Source organism: Opisthocomus hoazin, chromosome 4 (genome assembly GCF_030867145.1).
Source record: "Opisthocomus hoazin isolate bOpiHoa1 chromosome 4, bOpiHoa1.hap1, whole genome shotgun sequence".
NCBI lineage: Eukaryota > Metazoa > Chordata > Aves > Opisthocomiformes > Opisthocomidae > Opisthocomus > Opisthocomus hoazin.
This window is the reverse complement of record NC_134417.1, coordinates 15,153,998-15,171,547: the sequence shown is the minus strand read 5'-3', so window position 1 is coordinate 15,171,547 and position 17,550 is coordinate 15,153,998. Positions and strand designations below refer to the sequence as shown.

At 41.7% G+C, this 17,550-nt stretch overlaps 1 protein-coding gene across 1 annotated transcript in view; it reads right to left on the bottom strand.

The window, feature by feature from the left end:
• Positions 1-17,550, bottom strand: part of ATP13A4 (ATPase 13A4) — a 42,000-nt gene that overhangs the window by 15,044 nt on the left and 9,406 nt on the right. The window contains exons 3-17 of the mRNA XM_075417342.1: positions 16,743-16,880; positions 14,399-14,469; positions 14,226-14,306; positions 13,294-13,363; positions 12,326-12,460; positions 11,834-11,906; positions 11,054-11,185; positions 9,696-9,866; positions 9,102-9,259; positions 5,651-5,839; positions 5,271-5,332; positions 4,380-4,530; positions 2,908-2,994; positions 2,055-2,208; positions 1,304-1,415 (exon numbers count right to left, since the gene is read on the bottom strand). Coding sequence (XP_075273457.1) covers positions 1,304-1,415; positions 2,055-2,208; positions 2,908-2,994; positions 4,380-4,530; positions 5,271-5,332; positions 5,651-5,839; positions 9,102-9,259; positions 9,696-9,866; positions 11,054-11,185; positions 11,834-11,906; positions 12,326-12,460; positions 13,294-13,363; positions 14,226-14,306; positions 14,399-14,469; positions 16,743-16,880 — 1,784 coding nt within the window. The remainder of the gene's footprint in view (positions 1-1,303; positions 1,416-2,054; positions 2,209-2,907; positions 2,995-4,379; positions 4,531-5,270; positions 5,333-5,650; positions 5,840-9,101; positions 9,260-9,695; positions 9,867-11,053; positions 11,186-11,833; positions 11,907-12,325; positions 12,461-13,293; positions 13,364-14,225; positions 14,307-14,398; positions 14,470-16,742; positions 16,881-17,550) is intronic.

Here is a 17,550-nt window from a genome sequence, read left to right as displayed (position 1 = left end):
TTAATCTGCTACTCTTGATAGTAGGGCCTGAGCAAACAGCATGCGGGAACTCCAATTCTGTTCTCTCCTACTCTTTTCTTTACATGTGTACTATTGCTTCTTTTACAGTTGAACACATCCAATTGAGAACAGAATTTGGTAAACAACTCCATCCCTGAGTAACAAACTAGAGGTCTTTCAGGGAGACAGGTTGACTCTCAAGAGTCTGAAAAAAAAAAAAAGAAAAGCTTTCAAACACTTATTTCGGCCACTGTAGTAAGGAGGAGGTGATGCCAAACACTTGCATGGCAGTTGGAGTAGCTGAGTCAGATGGTGCCCAAATATTTATGGCTCTCACAGTGGATTTTGTGTTTGACCTCCGGTTTTCTTTTCCCCCCTGGCAGTATATACATCACACATGCTATAAATGCACACACCACTGCAAAATCTGGGCCATATCACTCACACACATTTGCTCATTGGGTTGGATAGGTCTGTTACGATACCCGTCACAAGAATTAAACAAACCACTTGCACTTTGCCTCGGTCTGATTGGCCCTGTCAGCAAAGCAAAAAGCCCTGTGAAAGAGCCAGTGAGCCCCATCTGTATTAGGACCTGCAGCTAGTAAACAGAAAGTACGGCAGATGCTAAGTAACCACAAATGTTTCAGAAGTGATGTTTCTGGAGCATCCAGGCAAAAGCTGGATGGATTTGCGTAAAAGCATACAGATTCATGTGTGTTCTTGTGTGAGGTTTGTGGAAAACTAATATGACGAGCATAGCAGAAGAGGTTGCTGACTTCTCTAGAAACTAAAGAAAGCTACAGCTAGAAAGCTAAAGAATTGGACCAAGACAGCAGCAGACAATAGTCTTCTGACTTTGACTGGGCTAGAGAACAGGCAGTGTAATGGGGGTCATCTGCTGCCTTTCCTTAATCAAAGAACCAGGATGACAAAAAAAAAAAAAAGACATTTCTTTTCAGCTGACAGCCTGGATAAATCTGTAACAAGATTGGTAGAAATGATGGACTGAAGGAGGGGTGTACTAGACTTCAGAGTGTACTAGAGTATACTTCCTATGTTGACCCACTTACAAAATGTGTAAGGATTCCAGGCATGTGCTATAAGTATGAGGTGGTGAAGTGCCTCTACCCATTCTCAAACAGACCTATACCCAGATTTAAATCAGATTCCCTCTGGCCTAAATCTAGAAAAACTCTGTACTACAGCCCTGCTCTTGGCAGGGGTGTTATGGTAATGGTACAATGTGAGGCACCACTAGCCCATGGCTGAATGTGGCTGAAAGACACAGTCTAGGGCTTACCTTGTTAGATCAGTAGATTGCTTCCCTGCCTGTAGAGATTTACATGCCAGTCCGATGACCCTAAAGCCCTGCACTGTGTAGAACAGAAGCTTGCTTTCAAAGTTGGATGGGACTGTGCAAAAGAGATAAAGACAGTTCATCAGGGCAAAAGGAAGCCTTGGAGCAGCGAAGGTTCCTGTCCCAGAGAGCAGGTACACCTAGAGTCTACCAACAGGCCAAGGACGTCAAGGAAAGGTGTTGAACTGAACTTTGCTCAATAAGAAAATCATCGCCTCTCCTCTGTTATTTGCACTTAGGATCCTAAACTATTCTGCAAAGACTTACCTTCTTCCAGTGTGTCACAAAGGAACTGTGCTCTTTTAGCTGCCCTCCCAAGGCTTGGAGAAAAACAAAATATTTTTGGTGTGTACTGGACTAGTAGACAACTTTTTCAAATATCTATTCTGGCAGAGACTATACACCTTGTACAAGAGTTGGTACTTACTTTTATCTTTTAGCAGTCCTTCACAGAATTACAGAATGGTAGGGGTTGGAAGGGACGTCTGTGGGTCATCTAGTCCAACCCCTTCTTTGCTGAGAAGGGCTGTATGAGACCTTAGACTTAGACTTGGAGCACAACAGAGACTCTGACTTCTCAAGCTGAAGTAATAATGCCTTAGACCCAGAAATCTCATTTGGACCTTCCACCTCACTGCAGCAAAAGTCCCTTGTACATATGTGTTTCTAGGAAGCATTTATAAATGTTAGTTACCTGTTTCTGCTCTACATAACATAGCTACCATTTCTGGAGCTCCTTTTGTGAAGACCTGTTGTTCCCCACCAATCTCCTGAGCAATGACAGACATTCTCTGTAAGGTCGAAGAAAATGGAAACTGATGTAAAATGGTAACTCCTTCCACTGGTGCCTAGGAGAAAAGCAAGTGGATTAGATACTGCGGCAAAGATTTTAAACTTGGGCCAAAGCATTTTAGGTCTATCCTTTGGGCCATGGTAAGAAGCTAACCGTGTATAACTGGCTGATTTGTCACAGCGGGACAGGAAGGACTGGTATATAAAGAGGAGGCGAAATTTGTACAGAAATATTTAGCTTAAGCAGTAGGAAAAGTTCACTGACAGTTTTAGCAGACTATTAGATGCAATTTACTGAAAGGAACTCGCTAGTCCTATTTCTTTAACAAGACTCTGCTAGGTCTTATACTGGTCTTGCAAGGTGAAATGGATGTCTGAAAGTGTCCCCCTTGGTGTATGCCACCACCAAGAATCCAACAGCGGCTACCAGACTCCACTGCAGTCCCAAGTGCTTTTAGACATCTTCACCACTCAGCTGAGTTTGGATTGAGTCTCAAGCCACCAGGACAGGCAAATTCCCCAGGTTAGACAATCTGTCATCCAGCATCCCCCTGCTTCTGGTGAGAGCAGCAAGGTTCCCCAGGCATCTCTTTTTAATCAGAGAGAGCAAGGCAATCTCTCTGCAGGCAGTACAAGAAATACAAAGTGTGGAAGAGCTGTCTTGGACTAGGACAACCAAGTGTTTATTACTGAAAGGTAACTCTTACACTGACAGTTTAACTTGCTCATGAATGTGATTTTTGCAAGTAACTTACACTGCTGACTTTAGGCCCAGGTCTAACAACTGTGGCATGTGTGTATCTTTGACCTTCAGTCTGGTGTCCACTGCAATCATCTATCACCTGTGTATTGAAAGACAAAAATCTTTCAGATCACAGCACCAACAGAGCTGAAAGGAACCTCAAGGAACCATTTAGAGCTTTTCCTTCCCTCAAAACAAGATATCTTACTCATTACTGAGGTGGATTTGTCTGATCTTACACTAAAAAGCTCCAGTAATGGAAAACCCACTGCCTCCCTTCGCAATCAAACCCAGAATTTCACCAGGTTCACTAAGATACTGCTGTGCTCTTGCACAGCAAATAGATCATGTCCTTTCACTGACAATAAATCCCTTATTCACTACAACCCACTTAAATATGCAAAAATGTTTAGATATAACACAGACCCAATGGGAAAAAAAAAAAATAAGATTTTATATTAATGTAGAATGAACCATCCTCTGCTCTTGAAGTACTCCACAGATCAGCTAGGTTTTTTAATCATCAAAACATGACTGTGAGGAACAAAAATATTTCATGGTGCCAAAGGGCACATGATTATTCGTGTTTCACAGGAATTATTTAACAGGATTATTCCTGTTTAATTTATAACTTTGATGAGTGTCTGCCTAAGGCTGAGATGGCAAGGTGATGGCCCTGGGGAAAAACACACTCTAACTCCTGTCATTACTGAATAGTTTATTCTTTGAAATTTCGCTGGTTTACATATTTTGCAGATACAAAACAGACAGGTGTTGAGTATGGATGTTCTCACCCACATAACTAGCTAATCCTGTCCTGAATCTCTTCTCTTGCATCAGCAATGGCTTGTGGCTATGCCTTCCACCAGGTAATTATGGTCTGTTTTCCTCTTATCCATCTCAGATTTGCAGCCTTTTAGTTTTCATAAATGCTCACTCCCACCCCCACCCCCCCGCAATTGATCAGAGGGTAAACAGCAACACTGGTGGCTGTTTGTAGGTAATGGGACAGAGTCTGAAAGCAGTGCTTTCATAGCGGCATGGAATTTCAAACCTGAAGATGGCAGAAATATCTCCACATGGATAGAGCTCTAACAAAGGTCAAAATCTTGTATCTTGTTCAAAACTCACAGAAATCCACTATGTGCTCTGTAAAAGCAGTCTTAATCTGCATATAAATCATATCTGGGACTTCCTGTTATCTGGCAGCAGCCGCAGAGTTGATGCCCCAGTGGGGTTTGCATGACATCCACCACTTCCAGTCAAATGAGCCAAGTACTCCAAGTAGTCCTAGGTGAAAGCTCTAGGCAGAATCAAGGAACGTTTCTCCAACAGCCCGAGCATGTGGTGTTTTTTCTGGGTTTTAGCTGGTTTACTTCTGTGTGGGAAGTGGCTATTTGCATGGGAAGGCTTGGGACATTTCTCCTTTGTAAGAACACCAAAACTCCCCACCACTATTTGTGTAACAACAAAGCACAGCTTTACCCAGTTAGTGGCCTCAAACATTTTGACATCCAGTGGGTCTCCTTGGATCTTGCCCTCCCAAACAATTAGTGAATGACAAACTGCCATTGCTTTGAACACTGGGCCCCAAGGCAGGCTGTGGTCCACAGGGAAGCTGTGAATGTCCTGGAAGCTAATGCAAAAGAGAACATAAAAATTATCATCAGAGAATGCCAAACAACATAAGACTAGCAGAAAAAAGAAAAAAAAGGAAAAACAAATTAAGTCGGGGGCTGTTAAAGTCCTATAGTGCGGTCAGATCACAAGACATGTCTCTGGGGACTTGTCCTCCACCCTGAGCTATTTCTCATGCACCTGTTATAATCTGGGATACATATACTCAGAATAGGTGTATTCTGCATAGTTACAGAGTCCATTGGGATGGACAGAGGAACAGATTATTGTAACATATCTTCCTTGAGGCTTGTACAAGGACTCCTGAGCTGTGAGGCTTATATAAGCTTGAGCATCCTCGTGCTTGCACATTTCTGGAAATGTAAATAGGCAAAACCATGGGCACTGAAGGAACTGAGTGGCAATCTCATGGGTAACAGTGACTTCCTGTCATACAGGGTTGGGGCACCGCTGCAGCTGTGAGATCTAACCTAGCATGTCTACTGCAGGCTACCCTGCCTGGGCATGCTGTGCCAAATGCAGTGGCTGCATCTTTTCATGCAGAGCAGGACCCCTGGGACAAGGTGAACAACTGATTTTCCAGAGGCTATAGAAATAATATTGGAAATCTAAGCATGGGGGAACTTCAAACTGCTGTTCGACATTAACTGTCTTTCAGATTTGTTCATATGTCTAGGACAAGAATCCAGTCACTATCCCACTAAACTTAAATGTCATTGGTGTGTCAAGGAGCCTTACCAGCTTCTTTCAGAGGGCAGCAAGCCCCAGAGATCCAGGCCATCTTCTGTTAAGGTGCCAGTCTAAGTCAAAGTGTACATTTAAATTAACTTCCCACGTGAGAGCTCCAAGAGGAATAAAAAGCAAAGACTTGTTTTAAGAAGTTACTGTCCAGAAAATGCCTGTGCAGTGCAGAGCAGAAGTGCTATGAGCCAATTCCTAGATTCCAAGAAAAACAACAATTTGCAACAGTGTCTGTTCAGGCAACACAAACTTAATTATGCAAGATTGGTCAGTGTGTTTCTAAAATACAATGGAAATGCTTGATCAAAACCCATACTCTCCTACCCTTAGCATGACTCCCACTACTAGTAAGAGAGTAACCACCACACAGCAGTTACTTTGTCAAAGCAGATGAGGTTCAGCTGTCCACACATGTTGATCCTCTGCGGGCTGATGCAGAAAATGCCCTTTTTCGTCAGCCTCCGCTGGGTATAAATGATCCCTGTTGTCAAGGCAGCTGGCAGCGCTGGGGGAACAGCAATAGTGATAACATCCAAAGCCTTCTTCACCACTTCTCCTGCCTCCTCCTGACATAAAACCAAAGGCAGTTATCAGCAAGAGGGTGGCAAGGAGTGCTGCTTGGATCGTCTGAGTGTAGCCCTCTTCATCCCTCCCTCCCTCAACTGCAGGTCCTTCAGGCTGTACTGTTTTCTGCCCATGGTCTATTATGTATTCATATCCGTGAGATATTAATTTCTTTGATTTAACCAAAGTTTCTAAGGCTACACCACTGCTAAAGAGCAGCCTCCAGGCCTCCCTTCATTCTTCATGCCAACAAACCTGCCAGGCAGAGCTCACTGTCTCCTCCAAAGTACATGAGTTCAAACATGCCAGCTAGGTTACTGCACCCTCATTCAAGCCCAGTTTCCCATGATACAGCACACAAGAATCTGCCATTTATACGGGCATTCATCCAACTGCCTACAGGCATAGCTCTGGACTCCACGTTAGGGTGATGGGTGAGACATATGGGGTGGTGCTGAAAAGGAGGGGAGAATGCATGAGCTAATGATTTCTTCTGACCTTATGTTCTAGGAGTTGTGAAAGGAAATTGCTTTTACCTGCAGGAAGAGACATGGAAGTAAAAGTTATGTTTCTAAGAGCAATCTCTAATTTGGTAGCTTAGAGGTCGGTGTAAAACTGACTGCCAGTATGGTGAATGTCAGCACTGTTGTTCCTGGCAGTTGATATCACTGCTAAAGGATTGAGTGCATATCAAACTGGGGTCCCAGAACTGAGACACTGCAAACTAAAGCCAATTTGCCGTTCAGAAGGATCTGCAAACCATCATAGAAATCTATTATTACTGCTTCTGAGCTTGGGACTTTGACCATAAATCATATTGCATTTGATGTGCTGAATTTCCATCATGTTCTCATTCTCCCTTCATCGATATTGTTTCAGACCACAGAAGGCACCAGTTTGATAATATTTTGTATCTATTTTATGTTAGAATAGCACTTATCACCTTTAGATAAAAACACTCACAGAAGAGAAGGCATTTAGTATATAACATGACTGAATCTTACACCAGTCTAACGAAACAGTTTCAGCTGCTGTGATAACATCAGCATATATTTTACATATTACAAGGCGGAATTTAAAAAATTAAAAAAAAAAAAGCAAAAACTCCAAAGCAGACACCAGGATATGTTCTTAAATACACTTTCTTTGATATCCCAAGGGGACTTAATCTTCTGAGCCAAATGACTGTAGATTATTCCAAAGGGGAAAAATGATTCAAAAGCTGAATTGCAGAATCAACCTTGCAACTCAGGACTTGGACTTTACATTGGCAGGTAATTATCAAGGCATGGCACAAAATGATTTCTTGAAAGTTTCTGAAGAAGTTCTAAAGCAATCAGGCTTTAAAAATTGCAGAATTACTGTTTACAGTGCACAACTATTTCTGACATCGACCTTGATGCATGAGAATGAGCGAATTGTTTTTAAAAGGGTTTCAGGCGAACTCTCCAGAAATTTAAAGACCAATATAGCAGGGTCCTCAGTGCACTAATAGGCCTTTACTACCCTCACTAGCCTCACCTACATCCCCATCCTCTGCTCATGGGTTCAGGAGCTCCACTGAAGCTCACGCCTGGGCCTTCAGTCCCTGTCTGAACCATGTTGTAGGTGTACCTGCCTCTAGCACTCTCTCCTGGGTGGACACCTTTAGACATGTGTTGCAGCCTTGTCTCTTGCCATCATCTCCTTCTGCTTCTGATTGGTCTGCCTCGATTATTTATCACTTTGCCTTGCCTGGGACTATTGATGGGCTGCTACCAGCACCCAGTTCTCCCCACCATGTTCGGATACTGTGTGACTATGCCCTGGTCGGTGCGGGCACTATCCGTGCTCTGGTCACCCTTGGCTCCTGACTTGCCTTCCCCTGGGAAATAGCTGGCCCTTGCTGTTTCCTGACACAGTAAGTCTTAGTTCTACATTGAGAAACTTGATTCAAATTATAATACAGAATTAATTGACCCTTGATGTATACGAAACATTAGAGAAGAACTAACACAGTCTTCACAGGGGGAATTAATACCCCATAAGCCTCCTGGAGAGCTCTGGCAAAAATCAGCGGAGATGTGGGTGAGTCAACTGATACAGGATAGTTGGCTTTGCAAAAGTTACTCCCCAAAAGCTCTCAAGAATGTTAAGCTGAGTGAGAACTAAGTGAAGGTTATGTCCCTTCCACTCCCACTCCCCCACTATCAGACGACTGTACAAAGACACTAAAAAAAAAGGCAGAAGAAAACGAGGAGTTCTTTGTAACATCAGTAAATGTCAGGGATCCGTGTTTACACCTGTACCATTCAGGGCTCTGGAACAGGGGAGAAAGCTGGCTGAAGGAGTGGCCAGTGTTGATCTTTAAATCATGAATAGTACAGGAAACATCAAATAGAAAGTAGCTATTTGCTACTTCTCTAAAAAAAAAATCTACAGTACCTTAAGTGATTTAGACAGCAGTTTCAAAAACATTGTTACACAGTACATAATGAAACTGTGGGAATCATTGCCACAGGTGTTGTCAAGTCCAAGGCATAAATGAATTCAGAAATATATTAAACTACACTCTGGGAGACTTTCAGTGGCTATTACAGCTAGATGATCTAGATACAAAAGACAGCTTACTGAACTGTTAAACCATTGTCTTCAAGAAGTTAGACGATTATATCAGGGAATAATTGTTCTGTACTTCCCCTATTTCCTAACCAGTTTCCATAAGCATTTGGTACCAGTTACTCTCAGAGACAATGGACAGGTATAAACAGGTCTTTGATCTAAACTGAAGTTTTTGGAAAGCTGCTTTTTCACAATGACACATCAGTCTGTGTCCCATTGAACCCATGACTCACTTGTGATTTTTCTAGGAATGTACAAAAAGTGCCACAAAAACTCCGTAAAAGCTACTTGCAGACTGCTATAGAAAGCATCATGCTAATTACATGCATTGGTAATTACATGTATCAGCAAGCACAGGGCAGGCAACCCACAAACAGAGGCAGCTGGCATACAGAAGGCTGCTGATAAGACGTGCAGTGCTTGCACAGAATTTGCTGACACCTCAGAAGAAATTACTATTGGGAAACAGTGGGTTTTGGCACCTTGGAATTGAATGTATGAGAGCTTGTGTACTGTCACAAATTCAATTACATTGTGAAATGTAAAAAAAGGCAAAAAGGAGAGTGACAAAGATACTTTTATACATAAATGTATACGAAGCCACTCAAGTTTCAAGTCTTTGGAAGCTGGCTGTGACCATTTCTTCTGCATTTAGTAACTCACCCCATTAAGTGCAAATACACATACTGTGTAGATCATTCCAATGGCTGCAAATGCTATGAGGCACATCAGGAACCGGAGGGCATCTCTGTATAGCTTGAAATTCATGGGTTTAGGGTAGAGAATAGACCTCACCAGATCCCCTTTGGCTGTATTGAAACCTGGAAAGAAAAACTAAAATCACTCCAAGGAGAAAACATTACCAAAAGTTCTCTACAATGAATGGAGGGCTTTAAAATGACTCATAATTTCTGTAACTTAGGAAAGAAGGCCCAGTTCTTTCATTTCAGTGTATGTGACCTACTCTGCAGAATACAGAAAAAGTTATTTCTGTCCTAAGAAGGAGGATTTTTTCAATGTCTCAGAAGCCAAATGAAATTCTTCTTTGTAATCATATGCTAGTGGTTTTTGTAACAGTTATACCAAGCACATGGAAACAATGTATAATAGCTTAGCCCAGCCCAGGATATCGATTCCCCATCTGACTGTTGAGAATGTGGATCAACGCCTTTAACTTAACGTGACTGGGCACATTAAATCAGACTGTTCCAGTAAGAAAAAGCATGAAAGGAAACGCAAACTGAAGTGTTGACTGACCAGTACGCAGCACCACAGCTTTCACTACTCCTCTGTCATCTGCCTTGGTCTGTATGACCTCTGTTCCACAGAAAAGGACGTGTTTTTTGTAATCCTCTGCACAGTGCATTCTCCAGGGCTTGAAGCTATCAGCTTGGGGTAAGTGGGTCTTTGTTACTGGAATACTTTCTCCTAGGGAAGATTAGCTCAGATGAGAAAAACTGAAGTACACCTTAAAATCAGCCTGCTGACTTTCAAATAAGTACAGTATCTAGACATCTAGATGGTAATTTAAAGGGATTTACTTGAGAAACCAGTTTAGAGAAATGTTACTTTTATATTGTGACATCTTCAGAGTGAGTAAGAATTTGAAGCCTAGCAAGCAAACCTACTTTGCCAGAGAAAAGCTCTCCTTTGCATCAGTACAACAGCTTTGCCTAAGAACTGAAAGCAGTCCAAGGACTCCGAACTCCAGCTGCAGATATACAGACTTGAAAAGAGACCTGAACTGGTGTTGTACGATTCCACTTCATGGCCACAAGTTTTTTATCTAATTTGAACCTCATGTGCAGGTCGCTATACTATTCCCTTAGGCAGATTAAACACAACATTCCTTGTTTCCTCTTCCTGGTAAAAAAGACAGTCTTTAGCTCAATGCTTGACAGCTGAAAAATATACTATTGATGTCAGAGCAGACACACTAAGGTGAAGCAGAAAAATATTTTCTGACAGCTGAAGCTTTCTCAATGAAAGGGGTTTCTGGAATTCCTCATTTACATGCAATTTCATAACTGTGGGTTTCAGTTTGATGCAGACCAAGACCAAATTTAAAGACAAGAAACAGAACTCTGAACACCTCCTGCACCAAAAAATCCTGCTTTCCAGTGAACCCTCCCACCTGGTGTGTACTCCACATGAATGTGGGGCTAAGCATCTGGAGGACTAGACAGACACTCCAGCAGGTTGGAGATGTTGCAGCGATCAGTGATGAGACATTCAGAGCATCCAAGAGAAACCCCTACAGCCTAAGTGGACTGGGGGCCCTGTGTGGGAACAGCTTTGCTCCGTATCTACTATTTCTTCTGTCCTGCTCACTCCTCTTCACTGTCTGCTCTTTCCTTTCTGAACCCCAGAAAGGAAGAAAAGGATGAACTGCGCTTCCTAAAGTCCACATTCTCTATTTAGATAAGCTGGGGCTAACTACAATTCAGTCTTTGTCATAGCAAACACCCAAAAGAACCCCCCTTCTAGGCTACCTGTGAACTATCTATCTCATAATAAGGGTGATACATGGTAATGCTGTGTGTCCTGCATCACTGGCTGAAACCATAGGGTTATGATTATGTTTTGACAGTAAACCTGGGAAGGATAAGCTGTACCTGTCAGCATGCTTTCATTTACAATGCACTGCCCACTGATCAGGATGGCATCACAAGGCAGAAGGGTTTTGCCCTCTTTCAAAATCAGCGTATCTCCAGGAACAAGATGGAATGATTCCAGCTCTTGGACACCTGTATGTAACATGTAATGCAAACTTTGTGCTTCATATATTTCTCTGTAGTAAGGGGAAAAAAGACAATGAACTATCTGGTGAATAGACTGTTACTTCTTTATAATGGCTCATAAACAGAAGACCACAAATAGGACCTAAGAATAGAACCACCAATAGTTAGAAAAGCCTAGGCATAAGTTCAAACTGCATAATTCCTTCTTAGTTCCCCAGGAGCCCAGCCAGTGGTTATTGTTCCAACGTGCTGACCTAACTGAAGAAGCCTGGATGTACATTTCATAGTTTGACTCTGTCTTTTTGGATTGTGCTCTAAATACCATGGCAATGAACAGACTTTGCATGGAGCAATAAGGTGGACTCACAGCCATTTAATGGCTATGTGGTTGGCTTTGTCAGCATTGCTTTAAGGAAGATTACGTAGTTTTCCTGAAAATTTTTTGCTAAGGCTGCGCTCGAACAGTTATGAGTATGATTGATGTGTCATAACATACTTTTAGGTCAAATTAACCCTATCTGCAGAAGCTAGTTCATCGAGCTGAGAGGCAGAAGAGGAAACTGCTCCAGAAGGATTTTGATACTATACTTTCTTGGGTTTTATATAAATTGCTATAGAAATGAAACACATTGAAGAAAGAAGTGTAAGAGTTACCTTCCTTATTTCTGCTGACGGTGACCTTGATGTTGTTATGAGACTCCACCAGTCTGTGCAGTTTAACCGATTGCTATAAATTAAAGGACAACACACAAAAGTGTTAGATCTTACTTACATGATGCAATTCATCCACTAACAATTATTACCCTTTTGTTATTAGTGGTTATGAGAGCCCTCAGAAACTGGGGTCTGGCTGTGCCAGGAACTATACAATCACACAAAGAAATTACCCACCCTAATTATCAAGAAGGTGTAACAAAAGGTTACAAAGCAAAGCACTGGAATGAGGAAGGGAGGATGTGGGTAAAGAACCACACAGAGATTATGATGACTAGGAAGCCAGGCCATTGCACCTGCTAGTACACTATGTCATAAGACTAAACCTGTGAGTAACTCTCATAGTGCTGTACATGTGCATGTTGTAACATCCTGGCCGTTCCCAGGCATCAGAAATAAATCCTCCTTGTGGAAAATAGTGAGGTGTCTCACCTGTCTAAGATCATAAACAGTCAAAGAAATTGAGAGGAGAGACATGATTATGATGGCAGTGGCATACTCCATGTAATCTTCAGCAAACCACAGACACACACTGAACAGCTGGAACACGTAAAATGGATTTAAGACCTGTTTGGAGAGAGAGCAATACTCAAGAGCTGACCACATTTAAATGGCTCCAGTATACGCGGCCAGTCCGTCCTGTTAGAAATGGACTGGAATAAAAGCTATTGAGTGAAGTGCTGTGTCTCCCGACCCTCTTTCTAATTTTGTTAGCAGTGGCTTCAGTCTAACCAGATTGGACCATCTCCACCTGACAGAGGGGCCAAATAATCTGGACCAATAGGATGTTATCTGGGATATGCATGGCTCAGCCCAAGCCTTATTTTGCTTGCTTCTTTACTGGAAATGTAACAAAGGTGACAGAAGAGCAGGCTGTGCTGTGAGGATGGAGCTCACATACCATAGGCATACCTCCACAAACACTCTGTTTAGCCCACATACAGCCAGTTCCGGTCTGAAAAAGATACTGGTGCGTTACATGGTGCTGTGCCCAGAGTCGTGAGGACATTGGATCTCTCTGCAGCTGTAAGCATATACCAGCCACTGCTGTTCACTTAATCTCTGCTGATTAAGAGACAGCCTTTGCCTGGAAGGTTTGATTTCCAGTGCAGCTTGTAAACATTCACTGACCCTTGTAAGGCCAACAGAATGAGCTCCCAGGACCCAGATACATGCAAATACCCAGCAGCCATACAGGCATGGGCATGGAGGATAGGTAACAATAGAGAATAAATGAATTTATGGTGATTTCATGGAACAGCTTTAAACAGGATTTGAAAAAGGAGTGTGTTTGATGAGTGAGTACTAGGAAGCTAATTCAGACATGTGCTCCATTATATTCTATATGCACACTCTGCCTCCCCAGGTAGCCTAGAATAAAAGCAACAGAAATGCTTAACCTCTTTGATGAGTAGTTTCCAAACAGGGATCACTGGAACATCAATAGTGTTTGGCCCACATATAACTCTCCTGTATGGAATAAAGATACATCACTTACAGGCAAAATAGAGACAATGTAGCTCACTCAAGCAGCTGTAGCCTTCAATAGTCCTGAGAGCTTGTATCAGTCTCAGTTTAAAGGCTGTGAGGATCTTTGTCCAAGAAAAAGATAAAAAAATAAATGCTCCTACAGCATGATGGTACCAGTGAAATGTACTTAAACAGACAAGAAGTGTAACACAGCTTTTTAGGCAAATGTTTCCATCACACGAAAATTCTTTTGAAGCACCATAAACAAAGGAATTCTGCACCTAAAACTAAATGATCTAAAACCAAATAATTTTGCATAAAGTTAAGGGTGATTTGAATGTAAGGTTCAACATGAGCTAAGGTCAGGAGCTGGATTTTCAGTATTCAATCAACTGAAAATCATTCCTTTATTTAGCTGTTTCAGGAATACCTATTCTGTAAATTGTCTAATGATATAGTAGTTTGTGAGAATAAATTCAATGACCAGAACTAATTGATTTAGAAGTTCAATACAATTTTATGGACCCCCACTGAAGAAGCATACACGCAACTTAACTGCAGTGTCTCATGGACATTTTCTCTTATTCTAAATAAGAATTGCTTAGATTTAGTTACAGGACATAGTTATTTCCTGATTGAGAACAATAACAGTGAGGAAAGCTGAGATATTTCAAAAACTTTGACAAGGAATATATAACATTGTCTAGCCCTTTTCATTCAATTTTTCATGCATGGCTATTTCATCTAAAATTATGTGCATATTAATGGATACACAACAAACTCACAGAAAGTGCACCAACAGCAATGAAGTTATATCTCTCTGAAATCAATACATTGAGTACTTGTGTTTTAAAATGTTTACCTGACATTCTGTTCGTTGCAGGTGAGACCAGAACCAAATTTGGCATGTATACTTGAGCAAGTGTGGTGGTCTTCTAGGACTCTGAAGTATAAAAGGAGTGTTTTCCTTAGGACATTATTCACAAAGAAGCTTGACTTCCCCAGAGACTCATGTAATGAGGGCATTGAACTCACCCAACTTTCTGGAACTCTTTTGCATAGATATTCCAGACATAGCGGATTTTTTGTACCTGGATACTTCTCACCTGCAAAACAAAACAGGGATGACAAAATATGCAACACAGCAAACAAAAATACTCCCAGGCCTGCTCACAGATCTCAGCTAGCCATCCTCACTGGCATGAAGCACAGATAAAGCAAATTATACGGGGGAAGGGAGGGAGAGAAGACAGGACTGCATATACTAACTTCCCTAGTTATGCTATAGAGTGGGGTCCCCACGTCAGTGCAAGTTCCAGTAAGCTTTACAGATCTTTACGTCAAGCAAGTAAAACAAAGCATTCTTCTTTCTCCATTCTGTGAAGCAAGGAATACAGTCCTCACTCTCATTTCACGCAACAAAGGGAAGCAATCACTGATGCAATGGTGGGTATGCAACTGTCAAAGCCTGTCTTCAGTTAACAACTCCCTTATCTTCTGTCTGGCTTTGAGGAAAGCAGGGGACTTTGGGCAGTTTGTAGGCATGGTGCCAAGTCCTGCAGCTGAACAGATATGCCAAGAGACAAGAAAGGCCATCTCAGGATACTTCCTGAGTCACTGCTAATGCTAAGTCCTTGCAGAGCAGTTACCCATTAGGAACACACGCTGCCATTCATAACTTGCAAAAGGAGTCTGTCCTGTCCCTTCCAACAACAATGAAACCTATTAGAGATAATGGTGCTTTATGTCAGCTAGAAGGCAGCAAGGCTATACACCTATACATATAGGTAATAAAGACATCAGCTCTAGGGGATTCTCCCTACCCAGTGCAATAAGCATTATTATTGGGCCAATGAAATTAATACTCAACTCATACACTAACTCAAAATGGAGCTACAACCACAGCCATTAACTTAACAAGAGGTCTGTAGTTAGGACTTCATGCAATAGGAGCTGCAGTATTTGCAATGTTAAAAACTGGAGTGGGAAATAAGGGACTCCACTCGCTGCCAGAAGAGGTCCTTGGACAGCTCTTGGGCACTACACATTACTCTGTGGACCTAGGTAACTTCAACAGCAAACAGGTATTATAATTGACATATAAGTAGGGGCTTTTGAATTGCTAGTGAAGGATTAAACTGTTTGGTCTTTGCTGCTTTGAAATCTGTTCTTTTCTATTGAGATGTTTTGACTGATATGAAAGTGTTATTCAAAGGGCCTATTATTTGAGGGCTTTATTGGGCTTTTTTATGTTACTAATTCCATCCTCTGAAGAATGTTACAAACCAGTCTTCACTTTCATACTGTGCCAGTTGGTTAAACTAGCTGGCACTAAACTTTCTTATGTACATTAATATATGCCCAGACAAAATAGCAGTAATAGCAACAGCTTTTCTCAGCTCAAGTTAGGTTTATAATGAAAATATCTACCAAAAATTGCTGTAGATATGAAAATTAATGCTACTATGTTAGAAATCTATTTCCTGGAAGGGAATATAGACCTTTTATGGGTTCCCCAGTGCGATGATCTAGTATCTATAAACAAGAGCCTGATCTTAGCAAATGTACCATTGCATTCCTATTGCTCACACCAATTTAACACACAATGCTAAGCAAGACACATAACTGAACTGTCTGGTACTTGTTCTAAAATGGGGATAATTATATTTACTCAGCTCATGAGGGACCTTGTGATCTGCTTGGATCAATTAACTGTCTACATTCTCCTCAGCGTCTCACTGGGATCTCAAAGCTATGGAACTGGCAGAGACCAGGATACATTTTTGCATGAACAGTCAACAGTGTGAGACCTGACTCCAGCAAATATAATTTAAAGCACGAATTGGTGCATACAAAGGCAAGGAAGAAAAATGTGTTTCACACCCTCCTTGACGAACCGTTTCTGGAAATACTGATGTAGCTCTGCCTAGGCACTTTTCTGTTCTGTTGCCCTTCAGCTGCATTCATCCCTGTTTTCATGCTGCTGTGGGAGCTGTGATGTTCGGTTCCTCACAGTTTCCCTTCAGACACACAGCCATCCCTAAATGCCTTGATTCCTATGCCAGAAATGAGTTTTTTATTTGGAACTCTGATTCTTCACTGCAAACCCCAGCATCTTGAAGCTCTCCTGCTTATAATGTAGGTCTTCTCTCAGGAGTAGTGAGGATTCTTTCTTCATAACCCACCTCAGAGTAAGAAAGGATTTTTACAGAGGTGAGTACAGTTCTCCAAAAGCTCTAGCTTGTTTTTCCACAGCTCGCTGTGTTCATTAAGCTGCAAGTTTCTTAGCTGCATATGTTCCACAGCTCACTTTCGCTCTATGAAGTATGGCTAAGATTTGCTATCATCTCCCAGATGCTGCAAGGAATATTTTACTTACTTGCAAACTTGGCTTCATTATGGCTTTGCTAAAGATTGATTCTTCCTCAGCAGTGGCTGGATAATCTGATCTACTTTTGATAAGTGAAGACACAGAGATCCATATCACAGTCTTACGAGAATAAATCCGAAATTCATCCTAAATGAATGTAAAAGAGAAGTATCACCATTTCCCTCAAAATAAGACCAAACTCACTATTACCTTGGAATGAACAAAGACAGTAGGCCTTTCTAGAGCACTGCTCCACCTTTTTTAAAGAACGAACCAACAGGGGCCTCACCTCCCAGCACCTGTGACTAATAGATAAATTAGCAGAATGGGAGCTGAACCACAGTCCTGCCAAAATGTGAGTATTGCAAATAATTCACTGACCACAGGTCTGGTGCTTGGCTGATAAGAATGGAATGTGAACACTCAGGTCATGATCTAGGACAGGCAAACAGTACAGGACAATCTGAGATGCAGTGACCATACTGTAAAGGGAAGATCAAAAGGAACATAGTACTGTACTGCAAAATGGATGTTTAGTGCCAATACCTTTTCACAGTCATTCCTGTGTTAACACTTCATTGGAACAAGTGTGTTTGCAGAATGCCTCCTTTATGCTTCCTTAGGCAAGCTTTAGCCACAAACCAAGCTCATGATCTTGCTATTTTTTATAAAATAAGTTCGACATTGGAATTACCTGATAATTAGTGTTGGTAGTACAGTCTAGAGATTAGAGCAACTACAGTAACAAGTACCCTTACATTAAGTTTCAGTCCTGAACAATGAACCACATGCATTAAAACCAGCTATGAGACTGACT